Source organism: Nothobranchius furzeri, chromosome 11 (assembly GCF_043380555.1).
Source record: "Nothobranchius furzeri strain GRZ-AD chromosome 11, NfurGRZ-RIMD1, whole genome shotgun sequence".
NCBI lineage: Eukaryota > Metazoa > Chordata > Actinopteri > Cyprinodontiformes > Nothobranchiidae > Nothobranchius > Nothobranchius furzeri.
Genome location: NC_091751.1, coordinates 70740148 through 70761762, shown reverse-complemented (window position 1 = coordinate 70761762; position 21615 = coordinate 70740148). Strand labels below are relative to the sequence as shown.

The following is a 21615-nucleotide window of genomic DNA, read 5'->3' as shown; positions in this document are numbered from 1 at the left end:
ACGAACCACCACGTCACACCAGCCAAGCTACAGCTGCTGATAACACACTGAATGTTCCCAAACATGAAGATTACGAACAGCCTCACAGCTCTACGCCCTTCCTCCTCCCCCCTCTGCTCGCCGGGGCCACCGTAAGACCTTATCCATCCGTGAGATGAGTCAGATTTCCCCCTCCCTATCCACCTAATCCATCTAATTCTATCTTCAGAGACGCATTTATTTGTAAACAGTGAATGTGTTGCTACTATGACTCTTTGAATATCTCTGCTTCGAAGTTAAAGGTACATCTAAGATATTAATGCTCGTCATTTACAGAGCACCAGGGCCTTCTAGAGCTTCCACAGACCCTTTTACTGAGCTCCTTTCTGTCATCACTATGGATTACGCTCACCTCACGATAAGCGTTGACATTAATGTTTATGATGATAATGCTACCAGCAAATCTGCGGAATACCTCCTTGATATGCTTGAGTTGCTTGACCTTAAATCGTCCATGCTCAAACACACGAGCAGAGCCACCCTCTCGACCTAATCTTAACTTGGGACGTTGATGTGTCCAACGTTGTTGTTAAAGATGTGGGCCTATCTATATCAGTCTCACCTGCTACACTTCAATCTACAGTTGTTCACTAACAAAGGGTCATAGGTGACCACACTGAATCAGCTTTTACCGAACAGATGAACTTATCAACGCGTCCAACATCCAGCTGCGTTGGTTCACGCTTTAGCCAGTTTCAACTCCAAAACACTCGAGTCCTTGACGCCATCGCACCTGAAAAGGTCAAACTAACTTCAGGCAAACAGAAAGCTCCATGGAGGTTCACTAGATCTGTTACTAATCAAAAGCGAGAATGTAGAAAAGCAGAGCGCCGATTCAGGAAAAGTAATCTAACCAGATCACTGTCAGACCTTCAAAATGCAGCTGCGTACTTATAACGTGGAGATAAAAAAGGCGAGACAAGCCTTTTTCTCAAAAGTCATCAATGATAATATTAACAGTTCCCGTGTTCTGTTTGCTGCTGTCTAGAGGCTAACTAACCTCCCAGCACAGTTAGCCCCGGACTTCATATCTCAGACCAGATGTGATGAGTTTGCATCCTTCTTCAATGAAAAATCACAAACATCAGATCAGCCATTCATTCCTCTCCATCAGCGAACACAACCAGACCACTGACACAACCACGCAGCAACAACATGGCCAGAGTGCCAACTTTCACCCCGATTAGTACTAAAACACTGAATGACGTAGTAAAGGCCCTAAATGCCTCTACCTGCTGTCTGGACAGCCTGCCTACAAGCTTCTTTAAAAATGTTTTTAGTTGCCTCAAAGCTGAGGTGCTGGAAACTGTTAACTGCTCCTTAATGTCAGGAATTCATCACTGAAAACTGCTGTTGTGAAACCCTTCTAACGAAGAGGAAACTAGATCCCTCAGTGTAGTTACACAGTAATTACTGACTGATCTCTAATCTCCCTCTGATGGAAAAATCATTGAAATGGTGGTAATGATCCAAATAAACAACTATTTTGACTCAAATAACATTATGGACGGTCTTCAGTCAGGCTGTAGACAGCACCACAGCACAGAGACTGCACTGATCAAGGTATTAAACGACATTCGTCTCAACACTGATTCAGGTAAAGCATCTGTCCTGATGACGCTTGACCTCAGTGCAGCTTTTGATATGTGGGCCACAACATCCTTCTGGACAGACTCACAAACTGGGTGGGACTATCAGGCACAGTGCTTGGCTGGTTCCAGTCCTATCTCAAAGACAGGGATTATGTTGTCTCTATTGGAGATCACAAATCAAAGCGGATCACCACGACATGTGGGGTCCCCCAAGGCTCAATTCTAGGACCACTGCTCTTTAATCTATATATGCTCCCCCCTGAGTCAGATCATACTTAATAACAACATCGCCTATCATAGCTATGCTGATGACACCGAGATCTACCTAGCCTTATCACCTAGTGACTGTCAGCCACTGGACTCACTCTGTCAGTGTCTAGAACACGTAAACGACTGGATGCAGTCTAACTTCCTTCAGCTAAACAAAGACAAGACTGAAGTTATTGTCTTTGGCAACAAGAAGGATAGGATGGATGTTATTGCTCAGCTAGACTCCAGGGGAATAAAGACAAAGACCCAGGTTGGAAATCTTGGTGTTACTGACTCAGACCTGAGCTTCTCTGGACATATTAAGGCTGTAACTAAATCAGCGTTTTATCACCTTCATCAAACATCAAGAGTCAGAGGTCTCGTGTCCAGACCAGGCTTAGAGAAACGTATTCATGCTTTTATTTCTAGTCGGCTGGACTACTGCAGTGGTCTCCTAACTGGCAGGGTTTTTCCTGCGTTCAAATTAGCGTGGCGGCTACCTCCAGCTAATTTTGTGCCGCTGTCGGTACAGGATCGGCCCGGGTGCAGGATCGGCTCGGGGTCCTTCGACTGCCGATGACATCAAAGTAGTTGATTGGCTGAACATGAAGCTTACGGAAGTTATGTTATCACGTTATGATTTTGATTGGTCAGAACAAACTTGCGGTCGTAGTCTTAGCGGTTGTAGTCCTGTAGTCCAAAAATCAACACTTTTTGTGGAAAATATGTTTGAATTTCTAAAGGAAATGTAAAATAAAAGCAAATGATAAACGGTGAGCCTCAAAAGCTCTTGATGTTGATGAAATGGGGCAAAATAAAACATAAGAACTTTATTGAAAGACACCAAGCAATATTTTGAGTCAAAGAATGTATTTAGATAACAACTAAGGAAATATACAGACGAACTCCACAACACATATGGCTTCCCATTTAAGAACTGTTCTATATTTTGTCAGTCCGATGTTGGTTTTATGCAGTTTCACATTCTTTACAAAACAAAGATAATACGGTGTTTTATTAACAAATTACAGTTATAAAGAAAACATTTAGGTGTTAACAAACAATAATTTATTAACAAAACTGCTGAAAACGTGTGTGTGAAAGCCGAGTAGAGTTGCAGTCATGTGACGTCACCGGCAGTTGAAGGACCCCGAGCCGATCCTGCACGACCGCATTTCCTGCGCCCAGCGGCCGTGGGGTCTGTGGTCCCATTAGTCCGGGCTGCAGGCTGTGGGATCCGCAGGGGGCATCCGAACCTCCATCGGGGTTCGGTTCGGTTCTGACCCAGAAAAAGGAGACGGTGGTGAGTCGCTGCTTGGGATTAAGACACGTCTGGTTGGTTAGAGTTGTGTTAGGTCTGTCTGCGAAACTTCAGCAAGAGTTCCATTCTGGTAAAAACCAAGCTCCAAACGCGTTTTTGGAGAGAAAGTTGGTTGTGCAACAGCTCCGGTTCCCAGGAGACGTGAATACCAGAAGAACGTGTTGTTGCTGGCTCAGGTCTGCAGGGCCACAGCATGATTGTGAGCTTCAGTTAGTGCGACTTTTATTTAAGTAGGTCACCGTTTTTTATAAGAGATGCACCAATTTGTGGTTGTGATTTATCTGCGAGACTCACAATTCTGCTCCAGCCTCTCCGCATCACAAACTCCTCAGCAGGGTGGTCCATAGCTGCCCGGTTACCAGCCTTGTCTCAGGAAAAGGTTCCTGCAGTGGAGAGAGAGTCAGCCACACTGAACCAAACGATGCATTTGTCCAAATGTTATCAAACTGTTGACATTTAGTCACAGTTCTTAATTCAATGTATCCTCGCTGTACTTCAAGAATCAATCACACACACACACACACACACACACACACACACACACACACGCACACGCACACGCACACACACACACACACACACTAATCCTGGGCAATAAATCGAAAATTTATCGTTATCGAAATTTTTGACTCTTATCAAGAAAAATGTTCTCATGTCACTACATTTGATAATAAAGGAAATGATATGTGTGTAGGTTGGCAACATTCGTGTCCCTTTAAGATGCTGTACCACCTTGAGTCATATAAAAATGTGACTCAATGTAATACACGTGACAGCCCCACCTAGTGGACAACTTTTGTTCCTGCCCATACCTGTAGTTATCGTCCGGTTATCGTTATCCAGGTGAAATCCTCAATATATCATGATATTAATTTTAGATCATATCACCCAACCTTAACACACACACACACACACACACACACACACACACACACACACACACACACACAGGAATAAATAAAAACTGTAATCTGATAAATCGTAGCGTAACGGGTTCTCATCTACATCTGAGGAGTTGTTCTAGTTGGAGTTCGCTTTATTTGGAAATGTCTCGGCTGTGTTCAGTCTGGTTACCATGGAAACGGGTATGTGGGGAAGCAGAGAAGGTTCTGAGGGTTGTAAAATAAAACTTGGACTGGACTCGGATTTGTGCGGTTTATCTGTCGCTCCACAAAGGATCCCAAATCCCAGCAACGCTCCAGGCGGATCTCCTTTCAGTGCGTTTTCTCCAGAGAGGAGCTCTGATGAATCCCTAATATTAATACAGAAACGTTCTTTCATCTAACACGTCTCAAGCAGAGTCACGAGGTGCTTCACAAAGACACAAATATGATGTCATAAAATAAATAAAAATACTACTAATAAAAAGATTAAAAACTACAAATGGGAAGAGATAAAATTGTGATTACAAAAACACGATAACCATTCTATCATGTTCACAGATGATTTACTACAGAAACATTCATTTACTGGGTAGAGTCATTAGTGGAAGAGGAACATGTGTGGATGACTGAGACCTTCGGTGTTTCCCTTTCCTCACATTTTTAGTCACAATTTTTACTTTTCCTATTTTCATGATTTTTAAATGATTTTTATTTTGACATTTTTGTTCATGTGAAGCATGCCGTGATTTTTATCTTCGGAGGCGTTATAAAAAAGTTGGTTTCTTCTTCAACACCCTGAGAGCCCGTGGGGTTGACCAGTCTGCGCGATGCTAACGCTGCACCACCGACATTTGTAATTCAGCACTGGTCAGATAAATGCAGCAGCGCTTCGGAAAGAGCCAAAGCTGTAAACAGAAGCGACCTAGAAGCTATTTCTTGTACCCTTAAGAAGCTAACTAATATCACCCCCGCTCTCCTAAATGGCACTTTTTTTTTGTTTTTTATTTTGAAGACCTGCCTCAGGTCTTTTTTCTTTGAGAAAACTTTCACAACTCATCTCCAGTCCTCAGCTCCAGAAATAGGAATGTTTTCTATGATACCATAAAAACTACAACATTTAGCTTGTAGGTGTTGATATTTTTTATTATGCCCCAAAGGTGTGACTCCTATTGAACGTTAACATGTGTGCATGGGGCAAAGGTTTCTATGTATTATGGCCCGTCCTGCACTGGATCATCGATTAGAACACTTCCACAGTCACACTGATCGTAAGAGTTGTGAAACTCTGTCAATAAAAACCGAATCTAAAGCGTCAGCAGGACAGCGAGTCGGAGTGGAAAGATGCTGTGCTGCTCTGTCGATCCTGCAGGTAAAATATCCTGTTTGTGTCTGACCCTCACTACTTTAGGGATTTTTCAGCGTTACGTTTTTTCTGTTTTCCAGCGCGGAACAAGGGAGTTGATTGTTGTTGGAGTCGTAAAACTGAACTCTTTATGCTCTTGGTCAAGGTTTGTTTAACTACTGATCAATCAGTGTTGAAGGCTCATTGTTTTCGTCGAGGAAACGTTCAAAGTAAGACTTGATTTGGTTTGTTAAATGTGTGTATTTTCTTTCAGCGTATGTGTTGACAGAATGGGGGAAAGTGAAGAGAGGAAGTTATTAAACCAGGATCTGGAGGAAGAGATGGTAAAAATAACTTCTTATTCATTTATTTATTTGCCCAAGCACCCAAGGCAGTGTTTAAAGAGCAAGTAACGCCTAAATTAACTTTTTTTTTTGGTGCTGATAACCTGTATAGATGAGTGTCTAATAGTGTTGCAGACGTGTGTAGTTATTATTTTTGCATTTTGATGCGTTTTCTTTGAAAACTCTAAATTCTGTCTAAAAACGTCAGTCTAGCGCCCTCTTCAGCTCAAAAGTATAAAACACATTTATTTTGAGTCGGTTTTAGCCAATGGCTAACGAGAACAATGCTACATATTTCAGAAAAGTACTACGTAGCATCTGTGGCTGTAGCTTATAAAAGCACCGCGGTCTCAACCGGTCTCAACCAGCCTTGTAGCAGTCGGGGCTCAGATTAGCCGCCGAGCTTCAAGTGAGTTGTGCTGTTGTTAGCATTAGCGTTGAGTCAGAGTCCCAGCAAAACTTCTAGTATTATAGTTTAGTTCTAGTAGCTTGGCTGTTAGATTTTGTAGTGTCAAGTGTCACATGAAACGCATGTTGCATGGTTTTAAAGGTACAGCTTTGGATAAAAGGGTAAGTGGGTTAGGGTTAGGCCTGTATTTGTTGGGGTTCTACAACCCCCCAAGGTGCTTCACAACTGCTGGGTGGGAATATTTCAGATATTTTAGGTTTATTCCCACACAAGAGACTTCAAACGCTTCCTAGGTGGAAATGGAGCAGTCCCAATGGCTGTCATAGGTTCTGCTGCATGCACACGTTCAGTTTCACCACACCATCAGTCATTCACCCATTCACACGAGCTACGATGTAGCCACAGCTGCCCTGGGTGCGCTAACAGAGACGAGGCCTGCTGAACACTGGCGCCACAGCTCCCTCTGACCACCACCAGCAGACAAGGTTCTTGTCGTACCTGGTAGTGCTTGGTAGGTCGCTCCACATCTGGGGATCGACACTTAAAAAGAGTCTGGATTGTCCTGAGCGTGGTGTAGGCACTGCTAGCTGAAGATCCTTTGATGACCGTTGCAAGGGGATTCAGGTAGATGGGAGCCATACCACCCAGGACTTCGTATGCTAGTGTTAGTGATTTCAATTTGATGCGTGCAAATAAAGTCAGCAGGAGTTTGAATTACCGTCCCGATAACACACGCAGTTCTGTGGCTCATCTGAATTTCCTTCGCTAACACGGGTTATATATTAGACCGGCCCGTCTGGCACCAACAACCACGCCACGCTCAAAATATCTTCAGTCACCTTTCTTTCCCATTCTGGCCTTCAGTTTGGAGTTCAGGAGATTGTCCTGACCAGGACCACACCCCTAAATGCACTGAAGCAACTGCCATGCTATTGGTTGATTAGATAATTGCTTTTAGGAGAAGTTGAACAGGTGTTCCTAATGATCCTTTAGGTGAGTGTAATGCCTCTACTGAAATACTGGACATCTGCTCTTAAACTTAAAGAGTAACTAAACCCCAAAATAACTTGTTTTGCATATAAACTGTATAACTGGGTCTTTACAAATGTAATCTTTCTGTTTCAATGCATTTTTTGACGTTTGTGTAAAACTGATTAAATCAAGAATCTAGGTCCACAAACGTCTTAGTGCTTTCCCCTGTGGGTTGAACTGTGGCTACTGCATTTTAAACTGGGGCTGGAACAATTTCAAAGCCTGGCCTGCCAGACTCGTCCTCTGTTTAATTCTGCACAGAGAGAGTCTGGTAACTCGCAGGCAGTTTTTTATCTGTAGTAAGAAAAGGCGTGTGGCAACGGCGCAAACATCTTTTTTTTTTTTAAGAAGAAAGGCTTTTAGCGCTTCTTTTGGTTTTAAAGACATTGAAGTCATTTAGACCAGAGGAAAGAGCCGCAGCGAACTCCGCTTCAGTTGCCATGTTTATGACTAACTCAGCGTTATGGTGTGTGATGTACGATACTCAGTGCTGATTGGCTCGGCTACAATTCTCAGGGGGTGAGGTTATGTGAACAGGAGAGTTTGCAGACCCTTTCTTCCGCTCTTCCGCTTCCGGTCAGTAACAAGATGGCGCCTGTGCTTGGCTTAGCCGCGGTCACCGGCCACTTTTTCAAACTTTTCTCCACTAACCTCCCCTTTTCCACCTTGCTCCTGTCTGCGATCCTCTTCAGTAGCATCCCTGCTACCATCTCCTATGACTGCCAGACTCTTTTGTCCTTCCGTTCGTTCATGATCGCCCAGGATGCACTGAGGACGTACCTCCCTGTTTGTTTACCTGAGCGGCGCACTGGCCCGGAGCCAAGCAACAATTCCAACCAGGGCGCCTCCAGCGATGTTTATACGGTCCAGGGAAAATGTCGGAGGAAAAGAGGTAAACGAGCAGGAATCCAGGTGAGAATAAGACTTCTCTTAAAGCGTGGCTTGTCTAGTAAACATTGGTGTGATCCTCTAGCTTCTTGTCCTTTGTTTGGCAACTTGAGCGCCACTTCCGCATTGCCGCCAGGCCACGTTGCGGTGCGGTTTCTCCGTCCAAGTTTTCCAAGATCTTTTTATCCTCATTCTTCAGTGGCTTCTCCTGTTCCCTCCATGAGTGGTTTTTATAAACACCGTGGATCTAACCCTGCTAATTTACGTCCACTAACTCCAGCTGTTTCTGTAGTTTCTGATTCCTCCACCTCACTCAGCATGGCTCTATTAAATACCCGCTCTGTTAACAATAAGTCCTTCCTGCTCAATGATCTAATTCTCTAAAAACCTGACAATTACATTCATGCACTGTGGTCCTGTCCACCTGTCCAGGAATTTTGGGGTAGAGTATTGAAGACCTGTCAAAGTGTCTTAAATGTCATATCCTAACCACCCCCTCTCTTTGTTTACTGGGAAACCTGGACGATGTCCTGATTGAAATATCTTTGGCTCACATGGTTTTGACTGCCATATGCATCACTAAGAAAACTATCCTCTTGAATTGGAAAAATAGAGAAACTCTTTGCATCAACCAGTATAGAAATCTTTAGTTAGATTATATTACACTTGATATATCCTCTGCTTCCACTTCAAATCAATCTCTCTGGGCTCCTTTGATCGGTTCCATCACACAGCGATGACGGGGGACCATTGATATTGTCCTGCGGGATGATGTGGGTGGGGGGGTGGAGGGTCTGAGTTTGGAGTATCTGGACGTTCCTTGGAGGTGGGTTCACTGGGGGTGTCTGGGACTGGGGGGCTGTTGCCCCCCTCTGGAGGTGCTTGGGTTGCCTCGGGGGGTGGACTGCTGGTGGTGTGAGTGGGGCCCCTTGGAGGTCTTGGCGGTGGCCATGGGTTACTACCCGGCGGCTGCATTGCCCCATGGCGGGTCTGGGTGGGGGCCTGGGGGCTCGGGGTGTGGTGTGGCCGGCCCCGTGGGGGGATCTGGGTGGGGCCTTGGGGGTCGGGTCCTGACATGAATGCTGCCGGGGAGAGGGCAGGAACATGCAGTGGTGCCTGACACGGGTTCAGGGGCCTCGGGTAGACCTTGGCTCCTCTGCTGTCCCATCACAGGGGAGGGGGAAGTCCAGGAGGGGGAGGACCCATCCTTACCTGGATGTCCTATGTCTTTTATAGTCCGGAAGTTGTGCAAATGCAGGGATGGGTGTAGATATTCTGCTGGGGTGGGGCTGGGTTGGTGGCTTCGGACTCCGTGAGGCTCTGTGATGCTGCTGCTTTGGGCCCTGGGAAGATGGGCTGGGGTCTCCATGCTCTGGGTGGCATTTTGACAATGCAGAAAAATTGAGCGTTTGTGGCAGGAAACCCATCTCCACGTCCATCTGCTGCACCTAAAGGATCTTCTGACATCCTTTAACTCTGCAGTCAGAGACGCCAGGGTTTCCTATTTCTCCAACCTGGTGTCCCAGAGCAAAGGGAACCCCAAGGTGCTGTTTAACACCATCAGCAGCATCGTCTCTCCTGCCTCTCCTACAGCCTCCATCCACTCTGTTGCAGACTGTGAGAACTTTCTGTCTTTCTTTGTGGACAAAGTCTATAAGGTTAGATCTAGCATCTCTCCTTCAGCCTTATCGCCGCCTCTCCCGACTCCAACCAGGCCCATCATCCTAGATAGCTTTGCTCCTGTTTCTTTGCCTGAGTTAACCAAACTAGTTAACTCTATGAAGACCTCTGCATGCCCCCTCCACATCTTACCCTCATCTTTGTTTAAAAGTGCTTTTCAGTCCATCGGTCCCAGCGTGCTCTCTATAATTAATGCTTCTCTGGTCTCTGGTCAGGTCCCTGCTTACTTTAAGAACGCTGTAATCCACCCGCTTCTTAAAAAACAGAGTCTCGACCCCTCTCTCCATAGCAGTGTGGCAAGGTGGATAAACGAGAGCCCGGGCAGGATTCGATCCCCAGACTCCCGGGTGAGAGTCATACGCTCTAACCAGTCAGCCAAAGGGACATCCCCTTGGCCAAGTAGCCAGGGCGCATGATCAGTCGGGACACTGTGACAGGATGCTCACACTGTCACAGCAGCTTCAGACCCATCTCTAAACTTCCGTTCATCTCCAAGATCTTGGAAAAGGTTGTGGCTAAACAACTCACAGCTGCTCTTGATGAACATAACATCTATGATAGCTTCCAGTCAGGTTTTCGTAGAGCTCATTCTACTGAAACAGCTCTTCTTAGGGTCTCTAATGACCTTCTGACTCACTGTGATGCAGGGGACTGTTCTGTTCTGGTCCTGCTGGACCTGACTGCAGCCTTTGACACTGTTGACCATCACCTGCTACTGGAGAGGCTGAGAGACTGGGTAGGCCTATCAAGAACTGCTCTCTGGTTCTCCTCTTATTTTTCTGAGCGCTCCTTTTCTGTGGCCATCTCCAAGTTTAGGTCCTCCACCACCTCCCTTACCCATGGTGTCCCACAAGGTTCTGTGCTGGGGCCTCTGCTCTTCCTCCTCTATCTGCTTCCTCTTCAGCACTACCTGAGCTCCTTTTAAAGGAATCTCCTACCATCTTTATGCAGATGACATCCAAATTAGAAATTCCCCAGACTTGGCCATGCCGCTCCTTCCTCCTGGCAACGACCACTTTCATAGCATTTTTCAAATCTTGACTCAGGGTGCAGTTACGTTTTCTGATGGTGTGCAGTTGCTCTGTAAAATAATCCACCCATAGGCTCAATAAGGAGTCAATAGGGACTACTAAATTAAAGCTATTGTTCGGCTTATTCCAAAGCAGAATTATGGACATGAATTAACATTAATTAGTTATTTTACATCTGAAAAAGGCTAAATTTGTCAGCATTAAAATAAATCTATATCGCTTCTAAGTGGCAAAATTATAGGATGTAAAAAAACAAAGGTTTCTGCAAGCTTCTGATGATTATTTAAATTGACGTTATCAGAGAACAGCAATTTTAATCTAATAATTTTATTTCTTGTGTGAAACGCTTTTTTTTTGATGAGAGGAGTTCTTCTGGGAGGATGTTTCGGTACTGTACTGTTCTGAGAGTCCAGCCTGTGGATGATTTAACATGAGCATGCTTTTGTGCAGGAGGTATGGGGATACCGCCCCTGTCTGTGGAAGATGGTCCTGGTGGGTGTGGGGGCTGTTTGCTCTGGGGGTTTTTTACTGCTGCTGCTCTACTGGTTGCCTGAATGGGAAGTCAAAGGCACATGCACACACACCTCGCTGAGGGATGCTCAAATGCTGCTGCTCAGAACAACGGTAGGAAAACATGCCTCGGTGCTTTAACGTTCATTTCCCAGACTTGTTTTTATACATTTGCTGTTGAAACCTTTTCTCATGTGATGATCACAGGATGAGTTTAAGCAGTGGTTCAGAGTTAAAGTGCAAGTCCTTCAGGCGCCTGGGGTCACACCCTTCAGCGATTTGGATCTGCTGTCAAAGACTCCGTTTCCAAATAAAGAAGTAGACTACCAAATGTGCTCTGAAGACCAAGTTCATCATGAAAAGCTCCCTAAACATCAGCAAGTTCAGGTAGGAGCTGGAGCTATAGGAGTGTAGTCTTCAGGTTAAAGATGTGTTTGAAGTCTGTTTACATCTGATCACCCCCGCATTCTCTCTGCTTTTAGATTAAATACTTCACACACCACAGTGCTAAGTACTACTGGAACGATGTGATGCAGAACTTTGAATTATATCAGTAAGTCCTCCACTTCACGTAAAACAGTATGTAGCAGGTTTTCTACTAAAAAACTGCCTTGAAAGATTCAAGCTCTGCAGACACTTGTTGTTTATCTGAACAAAACCAGGTGTGGTAGGTCAGAAAACAACTCAAAGTTGCTGGATAGTGGCTCTCCAGAACCAGGATGTAGCACCCCTGGTCTAGATCAGTGGTTCCCAAAGTTGCCGTCAGGACCCCAAAATGGATCACCAAGGACTACACAGGGGGTCCAGAGTTTGGAAATAAAATTCAAGGAACAATTGCTGAAGCTATGTCTCTAGCATAATTGTTACAAAACCTCAACGAAGTTGTCATACATGGATATAAGTGAATATGAGCTTAATTGTTTAGCCTTTTATTCATGTTTTATTGTCACATCAGTGAGATCTGAGGGCACGTGTCTTCATGATTTGTATTTTGTGGGTCTGAAGCTGAAAGGTTTGGGAACCACTAGTGTAGACTGTATGTGTGGATGTTCTCAACACCAGATGAGATTAAAACTCTTTGAAACGTCGTCGTTAACTTTTGATGTCAACCTAATGAAGATGCTTCACCAAATGATCTACCTGAGTGCATAACTCAGTTTGATTTACAAACGATCAAATTACACACTTGATTATACAATTAGTGTCTCTCACATAACCCCCTCTTACTTAGTCCTCTTACTAAGCAAGCATTTAGCGACAGTGGAGAGGAAAACTCCCTTTTAACAGGAAGAAACCTCCTGGCTCAGTATAAGCAGCCATCCTGCACGACTCACTGGGGATCGAGAAGACAGAGCACACACACACACACACGCACGCACGCACACACACACGCACGCACGCACGCGCGCGCACACACACACACACACACACACACACACACACCCCAAGTAGTGTTTCTATGGTTACATTGTGATGTCTTAGTAAATATTCTATTTGGTGAGAGATAAACTTTATTGTATTTATCCTAGTGGATCTATAAATAAACGGGTAAACTAGTAGTAGCACATCCAACGTCAAAGAGAGTAAAAAGTTATTATCAGGAGAGGGAGAATGTTTAAGTGGTTAGCAGCAGTGTGCTAGTCGATGGCCCCCTCCATGAGGCCACCACAGCTCAGCAGAACATCGTTGTAGCTTCTTCTGGGGAGAAAACACTTAGAGAGAAAATAAAGTTAACAGCTGAAATAGCAGGAAATAATACAGTTAAAGAGCAGATTGTAGAAGAAAGCAGTAGAGTGTGGAAAGTGGTCAGTGTATCGTCCAGCTGGTTGAGCCTATAGCAGCATAACTACAGAGATAACTCTGGATAACCTAGCCTTTTAGATGGAGGCATGTTGGAGGCAGGGCAAGGGAGAGCCGTCTTTACCGACTGTACACGACTCTTGTCGTGATTTGGCGCTATATAAATAAACTTGAATTGAATTGAATTGAAATAGTGTTCACATATAAATCCGACAGACTTCTCAGGAAAGTAGAAGTCTCTCAGCTTGTGGGTGGAGTTTAACAAGCCCGTGTTGTCCTCCATAATAAGGTAAACAAAGATGGGCAAATCATGTTGTACTCTTTGGAATGTGATGCAAAGCTTAGCTTGATGAAAAAAACCAAACCAAGGTCCTTCAGTGCTTCAAAGTTGGTGCAGAATGTTATTGAAAGCTGCACAAGCCCGGGCGATTTTGGTAGTGTGGTCAGGGACGACAGAGATGACCAGATTGTGTATCCGTGTTTGTTGCAGCCCCTGACTTTCTGTAGAATCTTGACTGTCCACGTGGTAATGTAACCAAACAATCATGGCGCGGAAAGTCTGGGAGCCAACGACCAATAAAACCTGTCCACCAGCAGTTCATCTCAAGCTGAAAGGCCTTGATGTGGAACGTAGAGACGTCTGCAGCAGTTGTCCTCCGGCACCCCAATGATGCGTATGTTATCGCTGCGGGACCTGGACTCGAAATCTCACATTTGTTTTCCAACGCAGCCACCTCCTTTCACATGACCTCCATTTTAGCTAGGAGATGAACAATATCGTCCATTAACTCATTCACTGCCAATGACGACTAAAGTCGTCACTTGCATTTTTTTATTGTGTGGGCGTCGGACGAGCCCCCACACCGTGAGATCAAACATCTCAGCTCTAAAGTCGATCTTCATCCGCGTACGTCATGTGATCGGGAAGCAGAAAGTCCCTGTGTTAGGAGATCGTTTTGGGCCATTCCTGTAAAAAAAAAAAGTGAGGCACAAACCGGAAAAGCTTCTGCCGATCACAATTTTACAACGACGTGCGAATTCTTCCTGATGTAAGAGGTGAGCCTCCGCTTTGTCGACATCATCCTAGCGCGCAACGTTCTGTGACTCTTAAAAAACAGCAAAAACAGTGGTAAATGCAGCAGCGAATGAGTTCAGTTTCCCCCGAATCTCAGGTAGGAGTTCAGCCTTCATGAAACTTTTCAGCAGACGGTGTGTCGGATAGTCCTGGTTGGCGTGCGGTTGCATCACGAGGCGGTAGCAGGCTGCGAGGTGGACTAAAAATCACTGGTGTCTTACCAGCTTTTCGCAAAATCATTATTGTCCAAATCAACCGTTCCAGAAGCGCAACGAACACTCAGAGCAAAAGAAGGTAATTCACAAAAATGCACCTAAAAAACATCAAATAATATTCGGACTCTGTGGGAGCGACAATCAATGCGACCTGTCCGTGGTTTTAGTTTAAAACTATTGCATGTTTGGCATTTTATACATTTTAAGTCTTGTTTGATCGGCTTTAAGGAAGACTAACGGCTAATAAAATGAAGATTTCGGGGTGAATTATGAGTTAGTTGTAAACAGTAAGAATCGGTGTGACTGCAGTTGAAATGAAAACCCTGTCTTGTTTCCAGAGGGCTGGAGGATGTGAGGGTAAGCTGTGCATGCATCCACTCTGAACACAGCTCTGGACTCTCCAAAACCCTGCAGGACTTTAGGTACCGCAGCACTTCTCCGGGTTTTACTGGTTAGAAAAGCCAAGGAAGCGTCTGGTTGTGAACTCGTTGTCTGGGATCGTTTCAGGAGGTTGTTTTTTGGGGAGAATGAGATCGCTGTCAGAGTTCCCTCTCTGTTTCAGCTCCTCATTAAGGAGGTGAGTCAGACGTCTGCTCTGGAAGTTTCTTTTACCAACCAGTTCTGCTCCTTAAGGTGTCTGTTTGCCTCCCATCAGGTGTTGAACCCTTTTTACATCTTTCAGCTCTTCAGTGTCATTTTGTGGAGTGCTGAAGATTACTACTACTATGCCACGGCCATCGTTTTCATGTCTGTCGTATCAATAGCTACCTCCTTGTATAACATTAGAAAGGTGAGTCACACCTGACTACATGAGACTATTATTGGATGTTCTGCATCTGCAGAGCAGAATTCTCTTGTTTCTCCACAAGTCATTAGACAATCTGATGGGTTCACCATGAGATCGTTCGATGTGTCACCAGACACGCTTTCCTTCCCGTCTGAGTCAGCAGCTTTCTCCTTTCAGCAATATGTGATGCTGCATGACATGGTGGCCGCCCACAGCGTGGTCCGTGTCTCCGTGTGCAGAGGAGATAAAGGCGAGAGTAAATTCTGTTCATCATCACACATCGCTCCTCTTCAGACCCAAGTATACCAGATTTTTTCAGAATACAACTTGTTTCCCTTCTTCTGTTACGTTCACCCCAGATATCGAACAGGCCATGTCAACAGAGCTTGTACCCGGTGATGTCATTGCTGTTCCAGCCAATGGGATGGTGATGCCCTGTGACGCTGTCCTTTTCCAGGGAACCTGTGTTGTTAATGAGAGCATGCTGACAGGTGAGGACATATAATGTGTGTCACGCTTTAAACTTCATTCGTTGAGATATGCTGGTAGCTATGAGAGGACTTGGGGGCGCATAAAGAGAGGACTGTGCCTGCTGCTGTAGCGTAGTTCTGTCAGATGCTTTCCCACCATATCCCACTGAGAGGAGATCCCAGGACTGATCCAGAACTTGCTGGAGGGATTGTATATTCTCTGTGACCGGGGAATGCCTCGGATCCTTCAGGAATAGTTCACTAAATGCATACAACCTACTGAAGAATGCAGTTTTCTACAGACACAGGACGGAATAATCAGGTAGCAGCAGTTATCCGAGGTGAGGCCAGGCAGCTTAAAGGTAAACTATGTAAGAATTGAGTAATAGTGACGTCCTGTGGTCAGATTTGGTTACTGCAGTTTGAGATTCGGTGGGTTGCCATGTAGTGATAGGAAACTAAAGTTTATGTGTTTTAACAATCATGAAATTCTGTCTGTTTTCACAGTTATGAACTACTTAAAACAACAATATACTGCACCATACTAAGTTTATTTTTGTAACAAAATAGCATGACAGCTGATCAAAGTGATGAACAGAGATACAAGATACGACCAAAAAAAACTGCGTAAAACAAACCGAACAGTGAGACACATTTCAAGATAACATCGTATCTATATACCTTAGCAGTGACTAGGATTTGAAGATGGGGAGACAATTCACTAAAAGACTGGAGATTATAATCCAACGGGTTCAAATGAAGGCAACGGGACTTCATTTGAACCCTTTGGTTTACCGTGACCTGGATGAATGAGAAGCTCCACCAGCATACTGGAGATAATAAATCCTGTTTGTTCTTTCCACAGTAGTAATAAGCTGATCATTTTCATTTTAAGGTGCTATTATTTATTCGCGGTTAAAAAACGCAAATTTATGTGAGCAAAACAATGGACCCAACAGACCACCCGGAAGAAAAAAGACTCTTTGCTATACCTTTAAAGAGCAAGTCACCCCCTACCAGAGTATTACTCCACTCCCACTTTCTGTTTGAAAAGTGCAACAAATGCTGTTGCCTAGCAGACCGAGAGGGCGGAGCCGCTACCAAATACACACACACACACACACACACACACACGCTCACAACAACATTGTGACATCATATGGTACCAGCTAACGTTCTAGGGTACCTCTTAGCCAATAGCGATGGCAGATTTAAATTCAAATGCGGTGCAGAGTTTCTACCTGACAACGACACAACACTGACAGTTTTAGGCAGAAGATTTCAACTTTAACTAAAATGCACTAAAGTGCAAAACCATTGACTACACGTGTCTGCAGCATGATTAGACACGCATTTATATAGTTTATCAGAAATAAATAGTTGGTTTGGGGGGTGACTTGCTCTTTAATTTCAAAGGGAGATCATGGAACTGGATGAAGAATTTCCTACAGACAGGATAAAGACCTCAGCTAACATCGCTGTAGATCACACTGCATAACTTCATGTGGTTGAAAGGAACAAGACCCTAAAAATTCAAAACTCCTCCACTTGGGGCAGGACTTCATTCATGACTCTGAGAAGATCTTCTCCCCTTTTTCTGACAAAAGACCATGGTCTCGGATTTAGAGGAGCTGATTGTCATTCCAGCCACTTCACACTCGGCTGCGAACCTCTCCAAACAGAGCTGGAGATCACGTTATGATTAATTAAACAGGACCACATCATCTGCAAAAAGCAGAGACTCAGTCCTTAGGCCACAAAAATGGATCCCCTCAACACCTCGGTTGCGCCTAGAAATCCAGCCCATAAAAGTTATGAAGAGAATCGGTGATAAAGGGCAGCCTTGGCGGAGTCCAACTCTCACCGACTTACTGCTGGCAATGCGGACCAAGCTCTGACACCGTTTACACAGGGACCTACCAGCCCGTATCAGAGGGCCTGGTACCCCATACTCCCGAAGTCGGAAACAAGATCTATTAAACCCCAAATGGTTTTTGAACAAGTCTGTAATCATGTATGTTTCTGCTGTGAAGTTGGTATTTTTAACATGGGAGTCAATGGCAACTTGCTTCCTGCAGGAGCCAGCCCCTAGCGGATGAGGAAGGAACTAAAATCTTGTCACTTCGACATAGGCTTCACTTTTGGAAGGTGGAGTTTCCCCTATAGAGAAATCACACAAACCCTCCAGTGTAGACACGAGGTCTTCGACGGACAGGTATAGGGTGCATCAGGTGACATCAGCAGGTGACTTCACTCTTGATCTTCCACCCTGCCAAGTATTTTCTATCTTTGTAATCATTGTTGGAACTGGTCGTGAACTCGTGTTTTTCTTTGTTGTGAGACTTGTGGACTGGGACACAAGCCTTTATCGTTCACAAAACAACATGTCCCAGCATTCAGCATCCTGACAGACGTGGAGAATGTTGTTCTGCAGTCTGGATTGAGGCTGAAGGTTTTGGTGCCAATGAGGAAGTGTGAGGGTTGGAAGTTTCACCAATGCTGAGGACCTTGGGGGGGGGGGGGGGTTGATGTTGCAGATCAGGGGTGGCGGTAGGCCCGGCTACTTGGGCTGAAGCCCGGGATGTTTAATGAAAAGCCCCGGATCTAAATCGCAGAAGTAACATGCAGTACCAAAGTCCAGCAGAGAGGGAGCAGCTGGCAGTAGTTTGTATACAGCCTGCCTGAGCCTCCACCACTGAAGAAGAAGCCCTTCAGCAGCCGGCTTCTTCTACACTCTCTGCCTGAAACGCATGAGTGAAGATGGACATAAGGACGTTTTTTAGACCAAAAGTACGGCGACAGAACCCCAGCTTTGATGAGACTGGTGTTGACTCAGGTTTGTGAGTCTTATTTGAAAATATTTGTTGTGCTGCTGGTTTGCCTAAAGTTAGCTTACTATCAGGTAAAGTTGTTGGAGAAAGAAAGGGAATATTTACTATCATCTCACACTAAACACTAACAGGAACAATACTCTGCACTGAATATACTTAATATGTAGCACATATTCCATGTTCCACCCTCATCCACTAGGGGCTGGTGTCAGAAGCGAGCAAATCCTCATTGACTCCCATGTTAAAAATACCAATTTTCACAGCAGAAATAAACATGTTTACAGCCTGGTACCAAAACATGTTTTTGGTTTAAATGATCTAGTTTACACTCATGACAACTCTGAGGGGGGTGAATGTTTTTCTAACTCTTCTGTTTAAGTGTATTAAAAGCCTAAAATTCTGTATGATTAATGAGCATCAGACCCACGTGACCACAGAGCTAGCTCCGGGGAAAGGCCTCAGTAGAGCCTCGGTCTGGCTTGGAAACTGCTCCGGGATTTTGAGTCTCTGTGTTTGTGTATTCTGTTTTGGATATTTTTTTACCCAATTACATTTAAATTTCATGGTTAAACAGTACATGTTAAAATCTAATCTCAGCTCGGCAGTGACCTCCTGTGAAGGAGCTGGGTAAGTGGCTGGGGAGAGGCCTCTCTGCTTAGGCTGTGGCCCCCATGCCCCAACCCTGGATAAGCAGATGAAAATGCATGAATGGATGGATTCTGAAGGAAAATGGAAGCTGAAAATGTTGCGAGAACGGGGGTGATGTGGCAGTGCCTTGATGCATTTGTGAGAAGGTGAGCAGCAGAAATCTGAGCCAGTTGGTAGTGAGTAATGGAGGACTGGGTCCCACAGACATTTGATGCAGTTGCACTAATCTAGTCTTGATCTAATGCTTAAAAAAATTTCAAATCAATTCAACTTTATTCATAAAGTGCTTTCACATGGCCAAAATGGACAAACAAAGCGCTGTACACCAGTAAAAAGCACCACAATAGGACAGACATAGAACCATTTTAAATACAATGAGCAATCCATTAGAAATACACTAAGAAATCCATTTAAAATACAATACGAAATCCTGAGTGCAAGTTCGCAATCCATATCCGGCCTACTTTCCCCAACTTCAATGTCCAAACGCCAGCGAGAACAGATGTGTTTAGTCTGCTTTTAAAGGTTTCTAATGATTTGGCCTGCTTTACATCAGCTGGCAGCTCATTCCAGAGACTTGGTCCAAGTACTGAAAAGGCACGACTCCCACGAGACTTCAGGCTGTACCTAGGCACAGTTAGTAGACTCTGGTCAGCCGACCTAAGGGAACGCACCGGGACATGTTGGTGGATGATGTCAGAAAGGTATTTAGGAGCCCCTGAGTTTAACGCCTTAAACACAAACAGGATGACCTTAAACCTGATGCGATAAAAGACAGGGAGCCAATGCAAGGCACGTGGGACTGGTGTAATATGTTCAGACCTCCTGGTAGATGTTAACAACCGAGCAGCCGAGTTCTGAACTGCCTGGAGGCGTGCTATTGGAGCTTGCCTAAGCCCTGCATATAGCAAGTTGCAATAATCCAGCCTGCAGGTAACAAAGGCATGGATTACAGTTTCCAAATGACTATGTGACAGAAAAGGCTTAATTCTCGCAATGTGGCGTAGATGAAAAAACAAGATCTCACAATACCGTTCACTTGAGCATCAAATCTGAGCTCTGCGTCCAGTTTTACCCCTAAGTTAGTGACCACCGCCTTCTGATGCAGTGCCAGAGGGGAAAAATCAAGCCCTTGAGCACCTCCTAGGGTCTTTGGTGGCGTAAACAGAATTACCTCAGTCTTGTGTTCGTTGAAACACAAGAAGTTTTGAGCCAACCATAGCTTGATGTCCTCCAGGCAGTCCAACAGAGGTTGAACGGTGCATAAACCACCACGCCTAATTGGAAAAATGACCTGGCAATCGTTAGCATATAGATGGAATGACACGTCATGTTTACGGACTAGTTCACCCAGGGGTAGGAGATATAGGGAGAATAATAGTGGGGTCAAAATCGATCCCTGGGGGACTCCCCAAGGCAGCTCAGCCAGATCGGAGGAACAGTCCCCCAACCTCACACAAAAACTCCTCCCAGTCAAGTAAGATCGTATCCACTGAAGTGCCTGGCCCGTAAAGCCCACAGACCGCTCCAGCCGGTTTATTAGGATACTGTGATCAATGGTATCAAAGGCTGATGTCAAGTCCAAGAGCAGCAGAACCACAGCATCACCGGAATCATTAGCCAATAAAATGTCATCAAGGACCTTAAGCAGTGCGGATTCAGTGCTATGAAAGGGTTCAAACCCAGATTGAAATAATTCTCCAATTTCCCATTCCTGTAGAATAGACGTCAGTTGGATAAACACAGCCCTCTCTATGATCTTTGAGATGAAAGGGAGTGTAGATTCAGGTCTGTAATTGGACAAGATTGTTGGGTCCAATCCTGATTTCTCAAGCAGAGGTCGCACCACCGCCTGCTTTAGGGGAGTAGGGACTTCCCCAGATATCAAGCTGCTATTTACAATTTGCAGTATGTGATCACCCGCTACAGAAAAAACTTCTGTCAGTAGCCTTGCCGGGAGAACATCAGTTACGGTTTCGCAGATTCGATTTCCCTCACCCTGTTTTATTATTTCTTTTCAATAAATTCTTTCAGGCGAGAGTGTTCCAGTGACCAAAACCAGTCTGCCCAGTACAGGTGAAGAGGCGGCCAGGTGTTACAACATGGAGGAACATAAGAGACACACACTGTTCTGTGGTACTCGTGTTATCCAGACCCGATATTATGCAGGTGAACTGGTGAAGGCTGTTGTGGTCCGAACAGGTGAGGCCAGCAGAGACCCCCTTGTACTCTTTCAGCCTTCAAATACAAAAACACGACAATTTGAGCAGGAAAATGATGTTTCTGTAGGTTTTAGCACAGAAAAAGGCCAGTTGGTGCGCTCTATCCTCTACCCGAAACCCACTGACTTTAAGCTGTACCGAGATGCCTACCTGTTCCTTCTGTGCCTGGTTGGGGTCGCCGGGATCGGCTTCATCTACACCATCGTCCTCAGCATCATCAGCAAGGTGTCACTGCTTTCTCCCAGG

General features: G+C 44.9%; 1 protein-coding gene across 9 annotated transcripts in view; it reads left to right on the top strand.

Moving 5' to 3' along the window:
- The first annotated feature begins 3073 nt into the window (after positions 1–3073).
- Positions 3074–21615, top strand: part of LOC107397019 (polyamine-transporting ATPase 13A3) — a 54630-nt gene continuing 36088 nt past the window's right edge. For 3 of the 9 annotated variants that reach the window (XR_008559890.2, XR_011515529.1, XM_054734433.2), the window contains exons 1-15: positions 3075–3183; positions 5243–5454; positions 5529–5593; positions 5702–5771; positions 7975–8124; positions 11262–11435; positions 11529–11708; positions 11804–11874; positions 14750–14833; positions 14919–14988; positions 15067–15201; positions 15376–15454; positions 15558–15689; positions 21182–21349; positions 21437–21594. Coding sequence is in view for 7 of the 9 variants with exons in the window: in XM_054734433.2 (XP_054590408.2) it covers positions 5275–5454; positions 5529–5593; positions 5702–5771; positions 7975–8124; positions 11262–11435; positions 11529–11708; positions 11804–11874; positions 14750–14833; positions 14919–14988; positions 15067–15201; positions 15376–15454; positions 15558–15689; positions 21182–21349; positions 21437–21594 (1716 nt within the window). In the remaining 2 variants the exon portion in view is untranslated. Of the gene's footprint in view, positions 3184–5242; positions 5455–5528; positions 5594–5701; positions 5772–7974; positions 8125–11261; positions 11436–11528; positions 11709–11803; positions 11875–14749; positions 14834–14918; positions 14989–15066; positions 15202–15375; positions 15455–15557; positions 15690–21181; positions 21350–21436; positions 21595–21615 lie in introns of those variants that run through there. The other 6 variants (XM_054734431.2, XM_054734428.2, XM_054734430.2 and 3 more) reach the window with 6 other exon arrangements.